This window comes from Branchiostoma lanceolatum, chromosome 13 (genome assembly GCF_035083965.1).
Source record: "Branchiostoma lanceolatum isolate klBraLanc5 chromosome 13, klBraLanc5.hap2, whole genome shotgun sequence".
NCBI lineage: Eukaryota > Metazoa > Chordata > Leptocardii > Amphioxiformes > Branchiostomatidae > Branchiostoma > Branchiostoma lanceolatum.
In genome coordinates, this window is record NC_089734.1 from 5,926,149 (window position 1) to 5,950,156 (window position 24,008).

The window sequence follows — 24,008 nt, forward strand, 5'->3', positions numbered from 1 at the left end:
CATGTCAGTGTGCAATTTCGACCCATAAAATTCATTTGATGGCAACATAGATAATAATAGAAAAGTACTTATAAGTACTCGTTTTGTTTTTAGAAGAAGTTTTCTGACAAGAAAGGGAATTATATCGATTTCTTATTTCACCTTAAAGTAGTATTTATGAGTCAACTCCCTTTTCTTGTGAACGTAAACGTAGATAATACGGACAGTGACATATACAGGGGATTAAGTGATTTCCTTTCGAAAGGTCTCAAGTCCTACTAAACGTTATAATCACGACTATTGAAGCAGAAAAATACATCAGCGAAGCTTTCGTTGTATCCGGACTATGTGGCGATAAAACAAAGATAAAGACTCAGCATCAGTCCTAAAACCATCAAAAACAAAGATCAAGAGACCATAAGAGTCATCTACAACAGTTAGGCCTACAATCAGAGGACAAGATGTCCAAATACACATTCCAGGGTTATCTCAGGGACGTTAGAAGTTGCGTAATGGCTAGCTATGCCGGAAGTTTCGCTAATGATACAAAACGCTGATGATCATAAATGTGTCTGTCTATATAGCTAAAAGGTAGTTCAATAGCCTTTTTGAGGCCGGAGGGTCCGTTGGTTGGTATCCACTCTATCTAGGGCATGGTATTAGAAAGCAGAGTCGATCTCTCTCCTTCCACCGCCTTTTACCTCCCCAAACAAAGTCAGGAGCCCATTTTTACACCTGACTGGAGAGAGGAAAGTCAGACAATGTGTCTTTCTCCAGAGTACAACTTCAGTGGCATGTTAGGGTTCCGGGCCAAACACCCTGAAACGACGCCACCCTCATGGGTTACAAAATCCAATTCAGGTCCCAGCGTGATGGCGGTCTAATGGAATGTGGACATTAAAGACGTTACGATTTACGCAATCGCTATTCAGGAAGGCTTGCTGACGATACAAAACGCTGATGATTCTAAATGTAGCCGTCTTGCAAGAAACAGAAAGTTTTTCTCACTTCTACAAGCATTAGCGATTCAAAGTGAAGAATGTGATGAATTGCCCTGTCCATGTGCAGATGAAATCGTGCCAAATGTGCTGATCTATCAAGATCCTCCAATACAGGGAGAAGGCGAAGGGCGTACGTTTTGGGAATCTTCGTTCGAGGAAGAAACTATGTCAGGATCCCCACAAGGTTTACAAAGTTTTACTCTTGTTTTCCCCATTCCAACACCATTTATCAAACTAAACAGACTTTTTTGTTATATGCGATGTTTTGGGCATTTTTCTCTCCAACTTTGACATTAGTTTAGACGTCTGCACTTATAATAATATACTGATAATAATGATAATGATTTTATTTGCAAATTCATGTCCGTAGGCTACTTGCAAGGGTACAAACAGTAAAAAAAAGTAACAAGTGTCTATTCTCTACATCTAACTACTTTTCTGCATACATTCCTGGGGGGTTTGACTTCTTCTTCTATGATATCGCCATGTTTATGGAAATTTTCTAAAGTGATTCCAATTTAGCGAAGAAGCAACCCAATCATTTTTGCCAGTCACTGACCATGTTATAGATTATCTTTGCCACTTATGCTGTGTTTTTTATTGACTTTCTATACAGCAATTTTAAGACACAGCTAAATACGCTTGGTGTGCTTAGAAGAGGGTTACATAAAGTCGCCAGGAAAAGTAACAAAGCCTCAATTCTTCATGGAGGTAGTAAAGCAATTACCAACATAAATTTGTGAACATAACATATGATGATAGATAGTAACAATCATAGTACCTGTTGCCGATCTCGAGTCATCGCACGCTCTGTGAGATATACGGCAGTACCCTATAGTCGGCATAATCCTATCATCACTCAGTCATATGTTGCGCCTCCAGCGATCGGATAGGCTCCAAGTATGATACTCCTGTCACGGATATCTACTTTTGTCAACGATCTTTGCTTCACTGCATCGGATGACATTTATCCAAGACGTTTTTTCGCCGTTATCATCTGAAGATAAGAAGTACCAGCGTCTCCGTAGGCGTTGTAAGATGTACAGTCTGTCTTAGAGCCAAGACCATGATTGGTGTTAAGATCTAAGAAGCTTACAAGACTTAAGACGGATTTTTGGAGCTGTTAAAAAAGTCTAAGGAAAACCCTCACATTTTTACTAAAATCACAAAACCCACTAATCATTAAAAACGTGGGACTTTTCATCATCCACTGCTTCCAAAGACAAAGTCACCCCCCCCCCCCAAGTAATGTATGTAGAAGACTAGTCAGATGTATAGAATAGACACTTGTTACTTTTTTAATCGTTTGTACCCCTTGTAATTAGCCCACCGCCATGGAGTTGCAAATAACAGAATTGAGTTAAAACGTATTTTGACCGCATGCCACTGCACATCAGTGAACTGCGATGAAAACGCGTGCCAAAAGGAGCATATATGATACAAAAGTCTTGTATCCGTCATTTTGACTTTGTAAAGTTTATTACAGTTTAATTAGCTCTTCACCGAAATACCTAATACGGAACCTCAATATTGACCTATGTCTTAAGCGGGTTGTTGCTCACCTTCTGGCACATACACTGTAAGTCAGCAAGTTTCCTTGCTGTTTCTGTAGCAGGGCATATTTATACAGGGGAGGGGCTGCTAGCCCTTTCCCTTCCGTCCGGCCCTTCACTTCCGAAAGCAACATGTCCTGTCCCAGGATTGAACCGGGGTCTCCCTGTTATGCTTCGGTCCCAATTGCACCGGTGCCCGTCGGGGATGTAGTCCCGGCCGGGCTCTGAAGCCACATCTTTGTTCTGGTGGACTGCTGGGTACCGTGGGGGTTCCAAATCTTTAACAAACTACTCAAAGGCATAACATGCAAATCTGATAGAAGAAGAAGAACTTTATTGCGCGACAATTGTATGGCAACTTACGCTCATGAGAGTTGAACTATTGCTAATTGTTGACAAATACAATAACTGAATCTTATCTATCTATGACTAACAGTAACATAATCTATAGAATAATGTACATGCTAACGCTATAGAATACAGTATGTTGGTAACAGTATGCTGTGCCAGGAATGTATGATATTGTATATGAAGGGGCCAGTGGCATTCGTTGTGAAGCGGCTTGACCGTTAGAACCTTACAGCGACCAAATCATGTTCCACCGTAATGTTAGAGGAACCACCTGTTTTCAAATTTCCAACGGTCAAATGTCACTGACGCAGCTTCCGGGTGTTTCATGAGAAAGCCGCTTTTATAGTCCTCAAATGTCAACCCTTGTTGGAATCATGCCGAGCCTAACAGGTAACATTATCAGGATTTGACTTGCAATGTGACCTAGGATGACCCGAGACGTTCGAAGGTGGTCAGGGTTCGCAAATTAAAGAGTCTTGTACTTAAATTGGATCAGAGCAAGGCCAGGACATTAATTCCCTCACGACCTTTCACCCGACAACCGCACAGTAGCTGCTTACTGATAAATGATATCTGACATGAGACATTTCCGTACTGTTCAATGAGTGAGTTATAATTATGATTTCAAGGCTATTGACCGCTCCATACACGTAGTTGTTGATTCCCCCCTCCATATGGCTACACTGCTGACTTGATTACATCCGCGCGCATCAATTTTAGTCCGTTTCCACACAAAAAGAGTTTGCGACCATACTGTAAATCGTACAAGGAAGTTGTAAAAGGAGCAAATATATGAAGTAAATATAAAACATATCGGAAACGGATACTAATGCCATGTATATAATTCCGCTTTTCATATCGTAAACCATACCGATTTTGTCGTACGCTTACTCCCTGCACAAAATACATATGTCGAGCCCTAAGCGAAGTTTGCGAAAATGTTTAGATAGAAATTTATTCCTTTATATGGCATGTTACGTGTGCTCAGTCATTTGTAAAACCTTCTTGACCACTCAGATTTCATAAATCATTTTGGCCCAACTTTTATTTATTCGCACGCTCGCATTATCATTTTGCGTGCCCAGAGGATGTCATCCAAATAATCAAATCAGTATGGCCAATGTTAGATTTCATTCTAGAAGCACCTGGGCAATTTCCAGGCCTTTTGAACGCCCAAGAGATTATAGTACAAAGAGATCCACCTTCGAGATCTTTATCCAAAAGCTGCCCATGTCCCCTCTTAACTTAATGCAATCATTACTCATCTTCATGAGCCAATTTAGATATGGGCTCTTCTCTATGAGTGGTCCGTCTAATCGTATTATTTGCCATTTCCAGGACTTGTTTCTGTAATCCCGAAACGGTGTGTATCTCGTTGATGTTGAACTGTAGTTACCTACTACGTGACTTGAATACAAACAACTTTTTTGCATCATTTTTGTTAAAGCTTAAATTCAAAATAGTACAAAACTAATAATCATGACGCTACGAAACTGCAAAGTGTAATGTTTGGGGTGTGTTTTCTTCGCGTTTGTCACGATAACGTCTTCACCGCGAACTGAAAACTACCGCTAACATTTCCTCTTTTACAGTAAAACCCTTCATGGCCGTTCCAACCGCGAACGTAAAGCTACCACGGACACTTCATTTTCTCTCTTCCAAGAAGTCAAATTCCCGTGAAACATCCATCCTTTTATTTAGAGTATTACAATGATGCATAAGGTGAAAAAAATGAAGCTACATTCTAAATGAATTTCTAGTCCTTTCTGTCAGTATAAGCTGATGAAATATAGTTGCAGAACGGTTCTATAAACTGCATGTTGCCAACGCATGGCTCGTTGGTAAATGCGAAAAAGTATTCATCTGAAACGAAGATATCTGATTTCAAACGCCTATTCGGGTGGATGGCACTTTGTTAGTGTGTGTGGAGGGGGTCATAAATAAAGTTCAAGGCCAAAATATTCCATGTAACGGTTCTCAAAATCATATTCCACAGAAGTCTGAAACGCAACGAGGTAAAAACAGCGAGTCTGAGACGTTAAACTTTTTTTTTAATATAACCATTAATGATAAACTGTCACTATTATCGATAAAGTATTGAATGCCACATAGATGGTACTAACATGGGTGATATGATTACAGTAACTTCTTCTTTAAACGAGAGAACAATTGTTTCAGCTACTAAAGAAAGCACATCACATGTTTTCTGTTACAACCCATGCTACTGTGATATTTCTTCGACGTTCACTTAAGTGCAATGATTCGATGTCATGCCATAACTTAAAAGCTTTACCCCTTTGTCTATAACAAGACTTGTACAGCTCTGTGCAAGACATCGCTGTCAACCGCTTCTTTACTTCATTTACTCCACTTGCCATAAAACGAACCGCTTAGCCATTGTTCATTTATAAACCTCAGCCTTTCCCATGGCTACGACATTTCATTTCTTGGTAAACCTACATGGAATTTGAAAACGGATCATCTGTCTGTATTCCGGGGTTACTCTGGAAGTGACGTCGTGTTGACACAACCCAGAGGTCATGAGTCCGAATCCCCTGACATGCCGCCGATGTTGTGTTCTTTGGAAAGGCACGGCATCCTCAATAACTCATGTATGATGGTAGGAACCTGACTTAGTTTGGGGAAGAAGGCAGAAAATAGTTGATGACCACCCACTGCCCCTACGACCTCGACAATGCTATAAGACAACCTTCAACTACTACACCTTAACATGCAATCTAAAGCCTTGCACGTAAAACTTAAGCGACCTACTTCGTTTGGGGATACCTTAACATGGAATCTAAAGCCTTGCACGTAAAACTTAAGCGACTGACTTCGTTAGGGGAGGTAAAAGGCAGAAACTAGTTGATGACCACCCACTGCCCCTACGACCTCAAGAAAGCTATGAGACAACCTTCACCTTAACATGGAATCTAAAAACTTGCACGTACAACTGAAGCGACTGTGTGTACGTGTGCCCACGTTGTTGAAAAATATTCCCTTTTTTTTACTTCGGTTTTTGACAGACAAGGACGCCGTGGGACTGCACTCAAGTTTGTTATAACTTATATTAACAGTGCCACGTACAGATAACAACATACCCATTTTAATTCTTATACACCTGAGCGAAGTGAGGAAATTTCCTCACTTCGCTCACTCAGAACCAAGAGGTCCCGAGTTCGAATCTCCCTGACGCCACCGATGTTGTGCCCTTGGGAACAACATCGGTGGCGTCAGGGAGATTCGAACTCGGGACCTCTTGGTTCTGAGTCGAACACCCTGCCGTTACGCCACACGACCCCACGATTTCCCTTTTCACTAAGGCGTTGAAAAGGTTCTTCTTTGAAGTACGATGGAATCATCATGCGCCAGTGGAAGAGCATCCGTTGGGACTGTGCCGCAAGTGGTGTCACTATTATAATCCATTATCTGGGTCAGTCCAATTTTTGTGTTGGCAATTTCAGTTCAACTTTGATTCAGAACTATTTATCTTGTTAAGAACGGAGGACAGTGCAAGTGATGAGGTTCATCACGAAACCTCAATGTAACAAAATTGACAAAAACTTCACTACATACAATCTCTGTTTATGGTACTTACAAACTGCAATTAGGCGATCCCTGCACTAGATGCACCATACTGCTGTCAGCGTACGACCGCACCACTCAACGCACAGGACTATGCACGTCCGACCTCGCGCGCGGCTGCCGAACTTTACCTCGAAATTTATTCAGTTACAAACAAGCTTTCTTCAGTTTCACACTTGAGATCAGCTGAGCTGGCTAAAAGGGAATGTCACACCGCTATAAACACACGTTCATGCAGCCGTTTACTTTTGGGGTCGGCACTCTTTTCGGAAAGAGTCATAGAAAGGCAACATTTGCAAGCAAATAACAAAATGTTTACTTTTACATGGTCTAGCCAAACAAGCTACTGCTCTGTTTATTACCTTCGTCAACAAGGTTATATTTTACCGAACGTGTTTCTGTGTGTCTGTTAATTAACACGATAAGTCGAGAAGCCTAAATATATTGTCTTCATATTTGTTATGTCAGTAGGTATGTATAAAATCGCAAGATGATTAGATTTTGGGCCAACTACTTTGCATAATTATAGAGGAACGTTTAAAGATCTGTTATATTGCATCATTAGTCTCTAACATGTGGCACCTGTCATCTGGTATAGTCGGGGAGATGTTCCCATGGTGGCATGGCCTACTGGTAGTGGTGAAAACACACCTACAACCTGTCAGCGGACACATGGCTTGTAGCCAGTTGGACTACTAGTACAGTGGTGAGAACACTAAGGTATTGGCAGGGAGCTAAGTCGGATCTTCACTCCCTATGTATAGACCTATAAAAATAGCACTGACGTTGGGGCAATATGTGGAGTGAGGGACAATTGGCGCAGAAGGAATTTTCGGAGTTTGATAACCTTGTATGAAAGTAATCTTGTGAAAATTGCACTGCTCCTCAAAATGTGCAAAGTTGTTTTTCTATTCCATTCGCTGTACGGTCGCTCAGCACTCGCCCTCTAGCGGAAAGAGGTTGCCTAAAAGGAACCTGTTAAGATCAATTCATTATGTATGACGCAAGGATGACTGACTTGACGCTGCTATTGAACTAGGCACTGCAGGAACATACCACCCACATAGACACACATGTGATGATAATTAGAATAGTCAAATGAACAGGTGACTTGTCGACTGATACGTGTATATAAGGCCAATACTCTACATGGAGAGGGGTGCGCTCTGTACACTCGACTTGCAACACTTAGCAGACCGTAAGAAGATTGTTCACGGCGTGTCCTGGATATATATTAGGTAGGGACTATCCCAGTTGACTGTATACGTGCAATGAGTATGCGTTTGTACACGTTATAGACTGGTTGTGGTATCGTGTGTGATTCATATACGTAACCTAAGGCTTATTGCTGACTTGATTTAGGCTGAGGCGTCGAGGTCTCTTCCTCCTTGGATTGTCTTCATTTGCCACTATGTCTTCAGTTAGGCTTGTATCGTGTGTTGTTTGTATACGTAACGTAAGGTTTTCTTCTGATGTTATTTAGGCTAAGGCATTGGAGTCTCTTCCCACTTGGATTGTCTTCGAATTCATTTACCACTATGTCTTCAGTTAAGCTTGTGTCGTGTGTAATTTGGATACGTAACGTAAGGTCTATTTCTCATTTGATTTAGGCTGAGACGTCCAGGTCTCTACCTCCTTGGATTGTCTTGGCTCGCCACCATGTCTTCAGTAGACTTTCCCATGGAAGAAGAGGTGAACGTGACAGAATTCTACCTGAACGCGACGCTGGACTCCCTGCTGCCGACGGAGCCATCGAACCAGTCGTGGGGGGTGGAGGACGACAGTCCCCCGGCACGACCTGTCCTCTTCGCGGTAGAACGGCAGGTCATCCCCGTTGTCTTCGGTTTCATCTGCCTTGTCGGTAAGTCTATACAACCTTCTCCAGACCGTGGTTGGGAGTTAGTCGTGAGTAGATCGCATGTGGTAGGGAGTTGGTCAGCGAGGTTGACTTCTATTCTTTAAAAGTCGTCCTAGCTAAATGACTTTAGATCTTATACAATTTGTAACGGCAGGTCATACCAATATCTATACGATATTCTCCAAACCATGGTTGGGAGTTAGTCGTGCGTAGACCGTATGTTAGTTGTACAGTGGGGTGCAACAAATACAAGGCCAGGAAAGGAAGACATTGCACAAACCTACTAAGTGTCCTAAAAACAGACCTCAAGAACAAAGGAATTGGAGACCTAAGAACAGCAAAGATACTCAGAGCGCTACGGCAGCTCGCAGGAAAGAAGGCACAGTGGAAAGAAATGAAGAAAGATTGAATGCAGCCAGAGGCTGTTTCCACAACCTCTGAGCCGCAGAACACAGTGAATCATCATCATCATCAGATCGTATGTGGTTGGGAGTAGATCGGCGAGGTTGCCTTCTATTCTTTAAAAGTTGTCTGCGCCAGGTGACTATAGATTTTGAAAAGTCAAAGTCGAGAAATTTATACAATCTGTAGCGTCAGGGCATACCCATAGTGTTTGGCCTTATCTGAATTGCCGGTAAGTCTATACGACCTTCTCTAGACCATGGTTGGAAGATTAGTTGTGAGACACAGCAGATGTGGTTGGGAGTTGGTTGGCAATGTAGTATTCTATGCTTTAAAAGTCAATTTCGCCTTCATCATCATGTTAAGCGGTTTGCCCTGACTAAGGCAACTCTCTTCCTCCAGACGACACGTTCCGCCTTAAGTGCTTTAGAGGTTTCGCAAGCTGACTATAAATGTTGAAGAATTGATGACGGGAAATTTAGATTCTGAATGATCGTGGGACGGTCTTGAATATAGCTTATCGCACTGTCGCTAGGTGTTTCAAAATGTGTAACTCATCAACATGTAGATCCTGTATTGGGCGCAACAAGGCTACCCAAATCACCTCACCTTTCCTTCAAACATGTACGTTTCGTTCATCAAGAGCCTTGTAGTGCATAGTGGCACATAGGGCAGCAAGCTAAGTTTCCTTGCTGCTTCAGTAGCAGGATACATTTTTATAGTGAGGGGTTGCTAGCCCTTCCCCTTTAACGCCCTGGAGGCATCACCGCAAATACCGGTCCCCCATTCTATACGTCCTCTCAGAAAGACGAGCGCAGCCCCAACCGAGATGTCCTGACCCAGGATTGAACAGGGGTCTCCCAGTTAGCAACTAATTGGAACATTGAGCTCAACTGTGAAACTGCTAGAAGTACTACATTCAAACCCGTTACTTTTATCTACCAGTTGAGCTATATGGATATCACAAACCTGTTTGTGGTGAATTAAGATGCATGGTCACGCAAACACCGTCTGCAGTAAAGGTTAAATGCGACCATCCCGCAAGGGATAACAGTCGTTATACACCTGGGAGACGAGATAAGACGTACAAGAAGAACCTTTGACGTAGTAGCTTAGTAATGACCTTTACTCAACGCATACATCGTCTGTCCCACGTACTGTTACTGTGTAGTACAAACTCGTTAAATAATGGCTTTAAATGTCACACTGCACGAATCTAATCTTTAAGCATACCTTAAAGCATGGATTACGGTCGCTCAGGCCAGGAATGGGCTCCACCTTCCAATACCGTGTCGTAGAAATAGTGGACAACAACCCAATGCCCCTACGGCCTCAAAAAGGCTACGGGACTACCTTTACCTTTTTCACCATTTGAATTGATGAAATATCTCTTCTTTGTCTTCCACACAGGAATGGTGGGAAACATCCTGGTCATCCTGGTCATCAGTAAGTCCAGCGACATGAAGACCGTGACCAACTACTACATCGTGAACTTGGCCATCACGGACCTGGCGTTCCTGGTGTGCTGCGTGCCGTTCGTGGCCACGTCGTTCGCCCTGGGGCCTTCCTGGATCTTCGGCGGGTTCGCCTGCAAGGCCGTCTTCTACGTCATACGGGTGAGTTTGCTTGTTACCTTCGCCGAGAAGGTTATGCAAAGGGTAGCGTTTGTGTGTTTGCTTGTTTGTTACGTACAGCATAACTCGAGAAGGCTTGGATGGATTGTCTTGATATTTGGTAGGTGGGTAGGTGATGAGACTTGGAAATGATTAGATTTTGGGTTCCCTAGCGGCTTGTTACGGTACTGCAGCGGAACTTCCTGTTTTGATATCTCGTGTTCTAGACATGCTATGAGTTGTAGATAGCTCTTTGGACAGTGCATAAGTCGTCTAGTTTGTTTGGTTGTATTGCATACCCGGTAAACCTTTTAAAAGCATAACGCACCAGGTTTGTGCTGAAGAGTATAAGCTACATATCTGGACAGATTTTGTGTGATCCACTCACATCGGGAAGGACCCCTACTCTTTTCGATAAGTGAGGTGGGTTCTTTTGCGTGCTCGAGGTGTGGCACTTCTCAAACACGGGACCTCCATTTAACGTCCTATCCGAGGGACGTCCCTAATCGAAGCCAGGTACTCATTTATACACTCGAGTGAAGTGAGGACATGTGTGTTAAATGCCTTTCCCAAGGGCACAATGTCAACGGGACAAATCAGGGGACCCCGGATTGGAACTCAGGACCTTTGGGTTCTGGGCCAAACACCCTGCCACTGGACCACTGAAACGCCTCCCTTGGTTTCCAGAGGAGGACTATTTCGTACTAGTGGGGTGCGTTATGGACAAAACAAAAAGCGCAGTGAATTTCACACGGTCATCTATGAACTACAGAATGGAAATAAAAAGCAATAGCCACTCCAATGCCCGAGTGGTTTTGCTACCGGACACGAGGATAAGTCACGGGTTCAACTCCTGGCAGTCCTGGCTAGACGATGTGCCCTTGGAAAAGGTTTAAAATGGGCACCTGGCTTATGTTGGGGAGGTCAAAGGCGCTGGAAGGAGAGGGATGGGCTATTGCAACAATATAGCCCTATCAAGCAATGCTTCTTTTAAGTTACCATACTCTATTCCAGCATCTCTAATCAAAGCGTCAGTAAAAGTGCAGACTTCTGCAATACACTCGGCCTCTTGGTTACTATAGGAGGACGGATGAAGCTATTTCCTGCTTGACTCGATGGCAATGTGCAGCAAATTCTACTCGACGGTGGGTGAGATTTTGAGACAGCCATGGAAGACTTCCATAGATTGTTTTTGAGAGTAGCATGTTGTGTCCAAGATATGTTCTGTGCCCTTGTACAGCAACTTGTGTAGGTCCCGTCCAGTCTGTTTTGGAGCTTGCATGTAAGCGTCCAAGTTCCTGCACCGCGGAGCAGAACCGGTTCCAGTAAGCATTAAAAAAGAAACTTGGACCTTCAGTTTGTAAGGAATGTCCAATTTATTCCTTGCTTCCCATGCTGGGGCTTTTCTATCTTCAAAGTATTTTTGGGGACACGTGAGGTTGGAACCAATATATTTGAAGCTATCTACTCTTTGAATGAGTGCTCCTTTTTCCCCTTTCCTCAGGTGGTTAATGTTTTCTATCATGTATATTTCCCTATTCATCTCGGTCTACATGTACACCCAAATCCCACTCAAATGCACCTGTCGCAGTTTCCTCGATCCTTGTAACCACGTCTTACACTGTAGCTTATTGTATCCGGCTACTGTTCCTATGCGGATCTGACAAGTCAATTTGCCGGTGAGACATTTTCATTATAAAGCAGGATGATTTCAAATCCATCATGTCATAGCTTCTGTTTCAACCCTGGAAACGCTTACGTCACTACAGTACTTCAGTAGATCTGGTTGCACGCCAAATCGTTCAGCCACTGACAAGAGCAATTTGTACTTCTATCAATTTTCCTACATTGGAGAGGAGTGGCAGTACACTGTTTTACATAGAACAATGCTGTCTTTGATGTTCTAAGCCAGATTAGAGTGAGAGTAATCTCAGACGTCTTTCTTATAGTGATGTAGTTCCATGGTCTTTTGGGCCGTAGGCTATGTGATCAAATGCAAACACAGGTGTGGCATCCTACATTCAAAATGAATACTAGTACAGATTTTGTTACACACAGTTAATTTCTAGTTAAAGATCAAAACGTTGAAGGTAGTCACATTTTCGAGGCCGTTGGGGCAGTGAGTTGCTATCCACTGTGCGTAGAGCACGGTATATTGCAAGGTCGAGCCCTCTCCTTCCATCTTCTTTTACCTCCCCAACCGAAGTCAGGTATCCATTTTTAAACCTGTATGGGGTGCGGAAGGTCGAGTTAAGTGCCTTTTCTAAGATTTTCTAAGGATACAATGTCAGGAACGCCCGGAAACGAAACCGAGATTTCGTGTCCGCTAGCACAGCCACTCATCCATTCAACGCCACTACCAACGCGACCACCAATTATCATACCGGCAAACTAGAATCCATATTAGGTTCTATGATGGACGGTTTAAATAATTCATAACAAACTCAACTCAGATTACTACTTTCAATCCCAAGAATAAAAGTTGATGAAACCACAACAATACTACTAGAAAAGTGCGATTGATGATGTTATTAAGGTATCAAGGCTGCCAATATAAATCCCAATCAGCTAAAGTGGCGTTAGAGCGTTGGGCTCAGAACCTATAGGTTCCGGATTCGCCATTCCCCGGCGTTGTACTCTTGGGAAAACCAAATTACACGATGAAAAGCACACACGGATTTCATATTGTGATGGTTTATGATCAATCATAAACCAGCAACAGAAATCACACACATAACGACACAATACTGTGTGACAGGGCCTTAAGTATCCTTCCAATTTGTAGTCACGCGCGCTCCGGAATATACAATCGGGATTGGATGAGTATTCTATTACAGATTTATTAGATGAGTCAAGTCTTTCTACCCCCACTTCAAATGACGGATAGGATTACTTTCATGCTGTTATTACCTGTCGCCGGTACTTACCAAGGGGAGTGATATTTGAGTTAACGTGAACAAGTCGGTACAGGCAAAGCAACGCAATTTGATTCTTAAGTGCAGTTCAAAGAAATGGAAAACTACACTTTGAAGTAAAGTAAAGTTTCAAGTTGCCCCTTCTACGATCAAGAAAGAAAGGCGCTGTTTAAAGAGGCCACCAAATTCCATCCAAACTTCTCCATGTTTACAGACCAAAAGAAAACTACTCTCCTACATCACAAAACCCACACATTACAGAAAAAGTGGGATCATTCGTCTTCCACTGTCTCAAAAAAAGAAGTCAAACCCAAAGAAGATAGAATTTAGTGTTAGTATTTGAACTAGAATAGTCACATGCAATATTGTTACCAATTGTCTGTCCGTCCTTCCATGTTTAATGTACTTGCAATTAATATACGGGCAATAACTTGCAATAAACTAATTATTAGTAGTAAAGTAAAGTAAAGTAAAGTAAAGTAAAGTAAAGTAAAGTAAAGTAAAGTAAAGTAAAGTAAAGTAAAGTAAAGTAAAGTAAAGTAAAGTAAAGTAAAGTAAAGTAAAGTAAAGTAAAGTAAAGATATTCACTACCCTTGCGGAATGTTGTGGTCACATATTCGTTTGAAACTACAAATGTATATGACGGAAAACTTGACAACAAAGCGTTAAAAAATCGTTTTTTATCTATGAAATTCGTTGAGCGTCTGTCAAATTTTAGGCCACAGCGAGGTCCTCACCCTAATGTAATGGGGTGTAAAAGCCTTTACAAATCAAATTTTTTCCAAGGTTGCAGAATATCAATTACACGCAGCTGTCATATCTATCCGCTACCTGTAGCGTGACATGACGCGTAACAGTAATACATGTTATTAAAATCATCCCCAACCAAAATTACTTCCCCTTCAAAGCCAAGGGTGTGCCGCAGGTTACACAAAAATCTGATTTTGATAAAAAGCTTTGGGATATCTATCCGTGAACATGTGTTATTGGTTAAGTGCTTGCTGCCATGTCAATTTCTAAGATTCAGTCTTCTTTATTAGCAAGCCAAATAAGCGTAACTGGCCTGAGGGACCTTTCCTGGTGCCTGCAGCTAGTGGATTGAATCTTACAGCTTCTCGCAGCAGAGATATGTCTATGCTTGTTTATAAACACGGCGTTGCACCGCAGGAAAGTAGCTCCCCCGAGGAGGCTGTCAGCTATAGATGCTATTTTCGGCAGAAATACCGTTCGGAACGGTGTTCTTCAGAATTTTAGGGATTAGCCAAAATTTGCGGGTCACGGAGCCCCGTCCAACGTGACGTCAAATGGCCCAGTGGCAAGCTGGCACGGAATCAAGAGGTCTAGGGTTCGATTCCTGGCTAGACGTTGTGTCCCTGGGAAATGCACTTGACATGACTTTCCCCACCCCATCCAGGTATAGAAATGGGTACCTGACTTCCCTTACAGCCTAGAAAAGGCTATGAGACTACCTTTACCTTTGCCATTTGTTAGCAATCCCCGTCCAATACAGCAGGGTAGGCAGAAAATACGCTCAATACTATGGAGATTTTTAGATATGGTGACCCTAATGGCAGTCAACAGATTTTGACGCCTGTTTAAGATCCAGTGTCGTACTCGTTGACATATTCAAGGTCACAAGCTCCAGTGACGTGTTCTGCAAATTGCCTACGGGGGTTTTGACAACCGATGACGTCCGTGTAACCCAACGATGCCAATTTTGTTCAACAAAGGCAGTTTTGCCAAGTGATTATGTTGAAACTGTCAACGACAACACTGACAAGATTGCTGTATTCGTCGACTTAGCAAACTCAGAAGCTTCACTCATGTATTCTGTAAATTGCCTACGGGGGTTTTGACAACCGATGACGTCCGTGTAACCCAATGTTGCCAATTTTTGTTCAACAAAGGCAGTTTTGCCAAGTGATTATGTTCAAATTGCCTACGACAACTTATGATAACAACACTGACAGGATTGCTGTACTCGTCGACTTATCCAAGGTCACAAGCTCCATTGACGCATTCTATATATTGACAACCAATGACGTCCGTGTAACCCAACGTTGCCAATTTTTGTTCAACAAAGGCAGTTTTGCCAAGCTATTATGAAACTCCTAACGATAACGGCATATTACCACACTGATGAGATTATAAGTTTTTCCTGTCGCTGATTTCTTTGTTAAGTTGTTGATATTCTAAAAGATTCAGTAGTTATTTGTGGCTTTTATTCATATATTTCGTAACCACCAGTTTAATCAAGTACCAAGCCTCACCGAAATATTGGAAGAGGCTAGCATGCAGGTACCTTATACATGGTACCCAATTAGCTTCATGTTATGCATACACGGACCTAAATCGTATAGTTAATATGGAAATTCTATGATTTAAATGTTTCCGTAAGAGGGTTTTTAATACACGTAGCGCATATAATTTATATCAGGTAGAACATAAACAGATAACAAACATGCAAATGAAGGGCTACTTTGCATAATTGATATGAAAATACTAATTGGCTAAATATGAAAATTTCATACTTAATTAAGACATGTGAAAGTCAGTACTTAAAGGCGAACGTCAACATACTGTGCTTATGCAAATGTGTAAGTCGTTTGCATGATATTTGCAAAAGCTCTAGATTATCAAGGAGGTATGAGGTCGCCGAACGAATTTCTGTTCACTTAGACTTCATACTGAATAAATCTTTTTTGGTCCAGCTTCTGTTTTATTCGGAAGGCTCGCGTCAATTTAGGGTGTGCCCAGAGGATGTCATCCATAGAATCAAATCAGTAATGACTTGTATAGAAGAAACAGAAACAAAGAAAGTTACCCCAAAACAATCTTCACATTGGGCAAACTCTTGTTGATCCAGCAAAATGAGCCAATAAATATTCATTAGGAATAGGAAACGATTATCTCAAATCAATAAAAAAATCAGAACAGGCTGAAGAAAGTAGATAGCAATAATGAGGAAGTAACAGTGTTACTTTCAAATGGTCCTATCGCTAAGCTTTGTGTTCTGTCTCTTGATAATTCAGCGGAAATTGCCACGAAATAGAAGTAACTTCGGCCACAGTAACTAACCCTCATGGGTTAACCCTCAACTAAACCTCGAGCTCGCAAAAAAAAGGTAGGCACAAAAGCCCAACAAGATGCCTACATCTTCCAATTTAGAGACCATTATCCAACAACAAGGATCTAAGCGAAAATACATGGTAAGACAACCAACATATATTTTATTCCTGTATTGAATAATACAGTTCTTGTCTCAACATTAAAACCACTAAACAGAATATGATCATAATTTCTCTTACAAAGAAAACTAATAACACAAGGGCACATCGCAATTCATGTCTGTATCCACAAGCCGGTACTTTAATTTATTACAGTCACTGACTGCCAGGAAGAAGTGCACTTAAAACTGTCCTTGAATATCTTAGGTATGTTGGCCATCGCCGGAGTGTAACAAGTTTGTTTTGTTTTTGGAATCAGTCGAAAATCAATGCGCGCTGATCTTATCCATAACATTTGCTTGCTGTGGCCTTACTTAGACTTAAGGACTCTAGTGTCGCGACGCCATAGACTCATGAAGCAGTTATATTGTTCCGGCTTTAGTACTAGAAGTTATGGACTAAGTGTTTGTGGTCGAAATAACGGCTTTATTCACTTCAACGCCTTTGTCGGGCCAGGAATTCAATCATGTAATCTGTTATGTTATATTTTGTCTGACCCCTTCTTCTTCCCTCATGACCTCAATGACAAGCGTCTTACATGCCAGTTTAAGTTTCTTAAGAAGAAATAAAGGTTCAAACAAACATTTAAAAGTGATAAAGCTGGTAAAATATCTCTATGTTGATCATCTTGCGATGTCGAATGGCCAAGTGGCTATTGCTAGCGAACACGGGATCTAGAGATTACGGGTTCTATTCCTGCCATTCCCTCACTTTCCTCACTCCGACCAGTTGTCAATACGAGGACCTGACTTTGGTTGGGGAGGTACAGGTTGGTGGAAAGAGAGGGATGGCTTCGCCTTCCAATACCGTGCCCTAGACACACAGTGGATAACAACCCAATGCCTCTAAGACCTCCAAAAGGCTATGGGACTACCTTTACCTTTGCATTATTTGATCATCAAACTAGTACTAGCTGTAACACAATTTCTATTCGGTTTGAGGCCAGGATACCACCCCGGCATAGACTTTGGCGTCTGGCTGTGCATTTGATTGGCACATTTGACTTTCATTGGACCTTGTTATGGCCGTTTCGTTCAAACTAATGGCAGATGCGCATGCGCCAAATTTCGGTTTGTAACGGTCGACCAATTTGAACTCAAATTTGAGAGGTAACTTCGTACGCTTGTCGAGGTCTGTGCGGATTTCTAAGGAGTTTATCGATGTTTGCCAAGCGTCTTAGATAGATAATACACACAATAAGGAAGAGATCAGAACGTTACCCTTGTCGCGTCGAGTTGGACATATCAATATGATTATAGGATATGACGTCATTGATATGAAATCCCTGTGACGTCACCATACCTTAAATTGACATTTTCATTAGGAAAAGTTCTTCTTAATCACCATTGTGCACATATCACAGGAATTATAGTGAAATATCAATTACAAATTCTAAGAGATAAAGGTTTTCTGCTTAAATCCTTTAATCTGCAGTCTCTTACGAGACACTAAATCAAACTATGAATATGACAGTAGACATCAACCTTGGCTAAGGAATATGTGCTTATCCAATTAACAAGTGCGCCACAAAGTCTAGTCCTTTCTTGTTGAAAAGTATACTAAAAGGACCTTCGATCAACTGTCTGGTCACCCATGCTAACGAAGTAATATCACATTTCTACTGAGGCGGCGACCTGTGAGCGACCTATGAGAGACCGGAAATATTAGTAGTAGCTCAAACGAATCCCATTGTCACTGATGAGGCCATGTTGGTTCGAATATATGGATCGGACATCCGCGCGCGCACAAATTTTCGTCCGTTTCCAACAAAAAAAGTTTTCGACCATACTGTAAATTGTACAAACCAGCTGCAAAGTGAGCAAATAAATGTCGGAAAACGGATACAAATGCCGTAGAATAATTAAGTCAATTCCAAAGTCTGTAGCGGGACTGTAACTAAGAACTGACTGGGATAAGTTGAAATACTGTGATATATGTCTGTAACGTTATCTGTATATTTGTATCTGATTGTATTTTTAATGTTTGTGCCCAGGGTCATCTGAAAAGCAGATCTGTGGATCTGAGATGTCCCCTGGTAAAATAAATAAATTGGAATTGGAGTCAAAGAAGAAACAAAAAATCTATTGTTTGGTTAACCATACTCTGTGTGTTGTGTCATTTGTTCATTCTTCCTGACCATTTAGATTTCATTATGAAAGCAACATTTTTGCCGAATTTTCTTTCATTCGCACGCTCGCATCGGTTTTGGGGTTCCCAAATTATTCCATCCACATAATAGAATCAACGTGGCCTAAGGAAATTTTGCAAGCTCTGTGTGTTTTGATGTATTTCAAATCATACACGGACCATATTCTATTGAATATAAAATATATAATACAAATTTGATTTTGCTACCTCAACGGCCTAATCAGACGTGGTCACATCCTTGTTAAGGCCCGGTTTCAAAAAGTCGACCATGACCTCCCGACCTCTCACTTCCCCCCAGCGTTAGGGGGTCTGTTGGAATTGAGGTGTACGTGGGTTGAGGTCAACAGTGTTTCAGCGTGGTAAACCACAGAACCCCGTCGTTTTATCTACTAATCAATAGATAACGTAGTTATTACGTCTCATCTACAGGCGACAGCTAGTTACGTTCCTTATGTCTAATTATACTCTCAAAATTGTATTGATAAGAACGGTTTGATTGGCTTTTAACAAACAAGAGGAGAACAGGGTCATAAGGTTCACTATAAAATTCAATATTCGAGGCTAAGCTATCGACAAGCTCTCTGTAATGGGGGGTTAGTTTCGAGTTGACTTGTTCTTGCTCTCGCCGATTATACAATACATACAGGTAGTTGCCCTGCCCGTTCAAAACTTTACCCGAAAAAAAACGGTTACACGTTCATGACCTTCCCACGACTTTGCCACAGACTATAACTCAATCAAGGTTGACGGTAGGTCCGGAGCAGTCTGACCCGTTTTAGGCCACGCCTACAGTACCAACCATGTCCCAACCCAGGGACTGTCCCAACAATTTCATTACCACTACACGACCTACTCCCAACTGGACACAAAACCAGTCAAGGTACTCAAGCTTTCCAGTGATATAACACTTTATGCTAAACCATTGCAAAACAACGGACATTAGACAACGGATTTTGGGAAAGTTCGGCACATTTCTTTCATTTTGGCACTAAGCTTTCCAATGATATATAATACAATGCAACTTTCGTGCATTAGCTTTGCAGTCGAATTATTTCCAACGAATTTCTTTCATTTTTGCACTAAACTTTCCAATGATATATAATAGAATGAACTTTCGCGCAGTAGCTTTGCAGTCAGATTATTTCCAACGAATTCATAATCTTTTATGCTCTTCATCTTTAATGCCACTCGCCATATGAATAGAAATAAGTCCCATCCAAACTCTCCTAGGCCTGCTCTATCACAACAGAGAATGCATCTTACAAGAAATTGGTCGAAAGGCATAAGAGTTGCTCAAAGCTTGAAATGGGTCTAGACAGCCGGAAATTGAGCATGTATCTTGTCTTAGCCAATATGAACCAAGAAAATACGCTCTAAGGCGGCACCAATGTTCACTTAGCTTTCATAGAGAAACATGGTATTGACGAAAACGTTGATGGACGTCCTTTCAAACCCCCATTTAAAAGTGCGTACGTGTCTGTCTTTTGAAGACAATGTCTACGTAAGCATTTGGTGCAAAGAACCATGAATCCGCGCACAAAGCATCATGTATGGCTGCAATTTGAAGCGCCGTGTAGATAAGTACCCATCCAGCTTTTAGACGCCAGACGCCGTGGTGAGTTGCGTAATCAATGTGTAATACTAGTGGGAGTGACCGTATAGTGTTGTCTGAGCTGTGTTGGTGTCACTGAACGGTTAACATCAGCACTTCTCTTTCCCAAACGGTAGTGTCTGTCCCGAAAATAATTTCATCAGGTTGGTAGAATATAGGATATAGGAGATTCTTTTTTACACATACTCCATTCAGAAGCTCTGAAGAAGGTGTCTGATAGAACATCGAAACGTTAACAGGTGAGATTACCTGGTTGTGTAAAAAAATCTCCTTTATCCGGTAGTGTCTGTCATTTGGATTTTTCTCTCAGTCATCGAAGTACGAAAACAAACTTGAATGCCACGGGATTTAAGTTGTAACTGCCTCCTAAGATATGCTGGTTGATAAATATAGATATTAGAAAAAAAAGTCTATGTTTTGGCACTATCTAAGTGTCTTGTATTGCCCAACTCTCTACCAGACACTGATGTTGCTCGGACTAGTAGAAATAGGGCAAATATACTAAATAACTGAGGAGTTAGCTGGCCAGAGTTTCAGGAACCAACCGAAGTAGAGACTAGTATTGCCTTGGTGCTACTGAAACGTGTACGCCACCCTATGCTCGAGATGGTGTGTAAAATGACTTTTATTATTATCTATGACTGCCGGCAGAGTGTTGTAAGGCTGCTCTTTCTCGGACTATGATTAAGCGCTACGTTATCACGTAACCATCGTTAAGAAGATTACGTGACACGGCAATTTCACGGAGAATAATTCGTTAAGGTATCTAGTAACAAGAATCTAGTGCAAAATCTATTGGACAGTCTGTTTTAAAGAAATGTACGAAATATTTTATATCTATGTAATCAATATCTTGATAGCTCTGTATTGACTGATATTTGTAATGTTTTTGGAGAAAATGATTTCAAATGATTTGAAAACAGAATGTGTACCGTTGCATGTATTGCATTTCAATGTTATCTACATCGCAATTCGCAGCATATGGTTACCTGCGAGGCTGTTGTCTTGTTAAATAAACCATTCATGAATTCATAAAATCATAAACATTGATTAGCATTCATAAACATTCAGAAACATTCAGAAACTCCATTAACATTCAGAAGTATTAATGAAACTTCATGAATTCAAAACTTTTCATGAAATTTATTAATTGATATATTCACAAGTTCTCATTCATATCCATTGAGTGAAGGATTTTTAAACTAATACGCACGACTACAAATTGAGAAGCTACAAGGAGCTTTCAGATGACATCCGCCATCATTCTTCAGCTATAAGAGATGTCACATGACCTAGGCGTCAAAGGTCACCCAGGTCACGTGACTGAACGAGTCATATCTATGTGTTGTAGGTGACGTTGCAGGCCACGTGTTTGACTCTGATGGCGCTGTCCATTGACCGGTGCTGTGCCATCGTCCTGCCGTTTAAGTCCATCGACTTCCGCCGTCCCCGTGTGGCCATCATCGTCAGCGTCTGTATCTGGATCGGTACGTACCTGAGTGTGGAGACTTGGAGACTTCTAGGAAAACCCACAGATAGATTCCATTCCAAGTCAACGATAGCTATATATATAGGGATTTTACACAATATTTGTAATGAGTTTGAATAATCTTCTTTAAACGAATATCCACATCATGAATATTTCCAAAGTGTTACACAACCTGACAGATACATGTATTTACGAAGTCAAAATGACACTCAAATCATTTCCAAATTGCAAAGTATGAAACGATTACAAAGAATCGAAAACACTTGTAAATGATGACAATGACAAACCTCTCCGTGAATCAGATTGAACTCTATCATAACTTAAACATAATCATAAGGATTTATCTATGGAATCGACTAGACCCTGTGGCTATGAATGCTACCCTGAAAATGAAAAGTACCTGTTTTTTTCTGAAATAACTGCTACCATTCGTTCACGCAACTACTTTCAGAAGCATGCATCATCTTCATCTTGTGAATTATGCTTAGTCGTATTTGTTATCGATGCGTTAACGCTTGAGCCATAGTTATCATTATCATCAAGGTCATCGCTCGTCTCCCACTTTCTTTTTCCTGTTGGGCATCACTTCTATCAAATATATACTCATTGCGTTCAACCATTGTTTTGTAAGTTCCACTTACTTGGAAATTTTTGCAACCTTTCATTCATATCATCCCAATGTTGCACAATCTGAAACCATTCATTACGATTTCTCTTTCCCTGTTAGGATCTTTCCTTCTGTCCATCCCCGTGGCGCTACAACATCGCATCTACTCGGTGGGTGACCAGGTGCTGTGCCGGGAGCGATGGCCCAGTGCCGCCGAACAACAGTCCTACATGATCTACATGGTCTCCATCACCTACATCATCCCGCTGACAACCAGCATCTTCTGCGGCGCCATGATCGTCCGCCAGGTCTGCAACCGCCCGGAGAGCGCTAACCTCAGCGGACAGAGCCAAACCCGTAAGGTTACCATCATGGTGATAGGCGTAGTCTTACTCTTTGCTCTGTCATGGCTGCCCAACCACGCTATTAACCTGTGGCGTGTCATGAACCCCAGAGCACCCGGCTCGATCCCACTCTACCAGTTCAAGTTCGCGGCCATGTGTCTTAGCTATGCCAACTCGGCTATGAATCCGTTCGTGTACACTTTTGTTGGGGAGAACTTTCGGGTAGAGTTGCACAAGCTGTTCCAAAACCTTTGCTGCAAGTGTTGGTACCCGTGCAGCGCTGACTCTGAGAAAGCGCCGGCCTCGGCGAAGGGTAGCAACACAAGTTTTAAGACTGCCGTGACTTTGGCTCGCTCTGCCTCTGGTGGCACTGCCCCTTGTGAGGCCCTGCCGTTTCGACCCGTCACGCCGTTACCAGACGAAGTATATTGCCCAGTTGTTGTTGTTGAAGGTACAAAAGCATCTTTCGAAACCAACATCTAAACAAAAACAAAATATCATAATCGGATCAGACGGAACTCGACAACCAACTTGAAGGCTTTTGCGGCATCGTAGTGAAGATAGCATGCCAGCTGGATACCGCAAAAGAAAGAAAAAAGATGAATCCAAAATCTACATTCCTAAATTAGCTGACCGGTCTAAAATGCGCAAACAACCCCTTCATTCTGAAATTGGAATTAATACAAGTGCAGTCATAGATTAGCTAGGTAGTGACGATTTTGAGGAAGATGGTAATTTTGGTAGGCCTAAAATACACTGTTGGTGCAACCATGACCTTTTAGCATCACAGAATCTAAAACCATATTTTATGACAACATGGTTTTTACCATGGTTTTGATAGATATGGCCAGCAATATTTTGTAAAAAGTCTACTAAAACGTTATGTAATTTAGTGACAAATGTAGCATTTTAGACTGACCACAAATCCAGTGCCATGCCATATAGAGATTATATCAAGGGGCATCATTTTTCCCAGTCTCTATTACTAAAAATTCAAGATACACGAATAACAAACGATGAAATTCTAAGCACACACAGTTGTCCATATTGTAAGTAACCGCAAAACTACAGAGTCAGAACAGGTGCACACTGTGCCGTATTATATTGAGAGTCTGATGTAAATATGGTCTATAGAAAGGATCGATTTACCCGAACCCTGTAGACTGCACACTTACACAAGACGTCACTGTACTTGATACAGTGACATGACATAATGTAGTTATATGTACTTATAGAACCTTGTACTATATTGTATATCTATTGTATCATACTACTAGGCCTTTGGCTACTTTTACTCTCCAAGCCGTAGAGCGCACAGAGGTTA

The 24,008-nt window shown here is 41.6% G+C and overlaps 1 protein-coding gene across 1 annotated transcript; it reads left to right on the forward strand.

Moving 5' to 3' along the window:
* The first annotated feature begins 8,128 nt into the window (after window positions 1–8,128).
* On the forward strand, window positions 8,129–23,186 carry LOC136447170 (G-protein coupled receptor 54-like). The gene is made up of 4 exons (XM_066445868.1): window positions 8,129–8,330; window positions 10,140–10,345; window positions 21,596–21,731; window positions 22,461–23,186. The coding sequence occupies exons 1-4, from the start codon at window positions 8,129–8,131 to the stop codon at window positions 23,165–23,167; spliced, it is 1,251 nt and encodes a 416-aa protein (XP_066301965.1). The 3' UTR covers window positions 23,168–23,186.
* The last annotated feature ends 822 nt before the right edge of the window (window positions 23,187–24,008 follow it).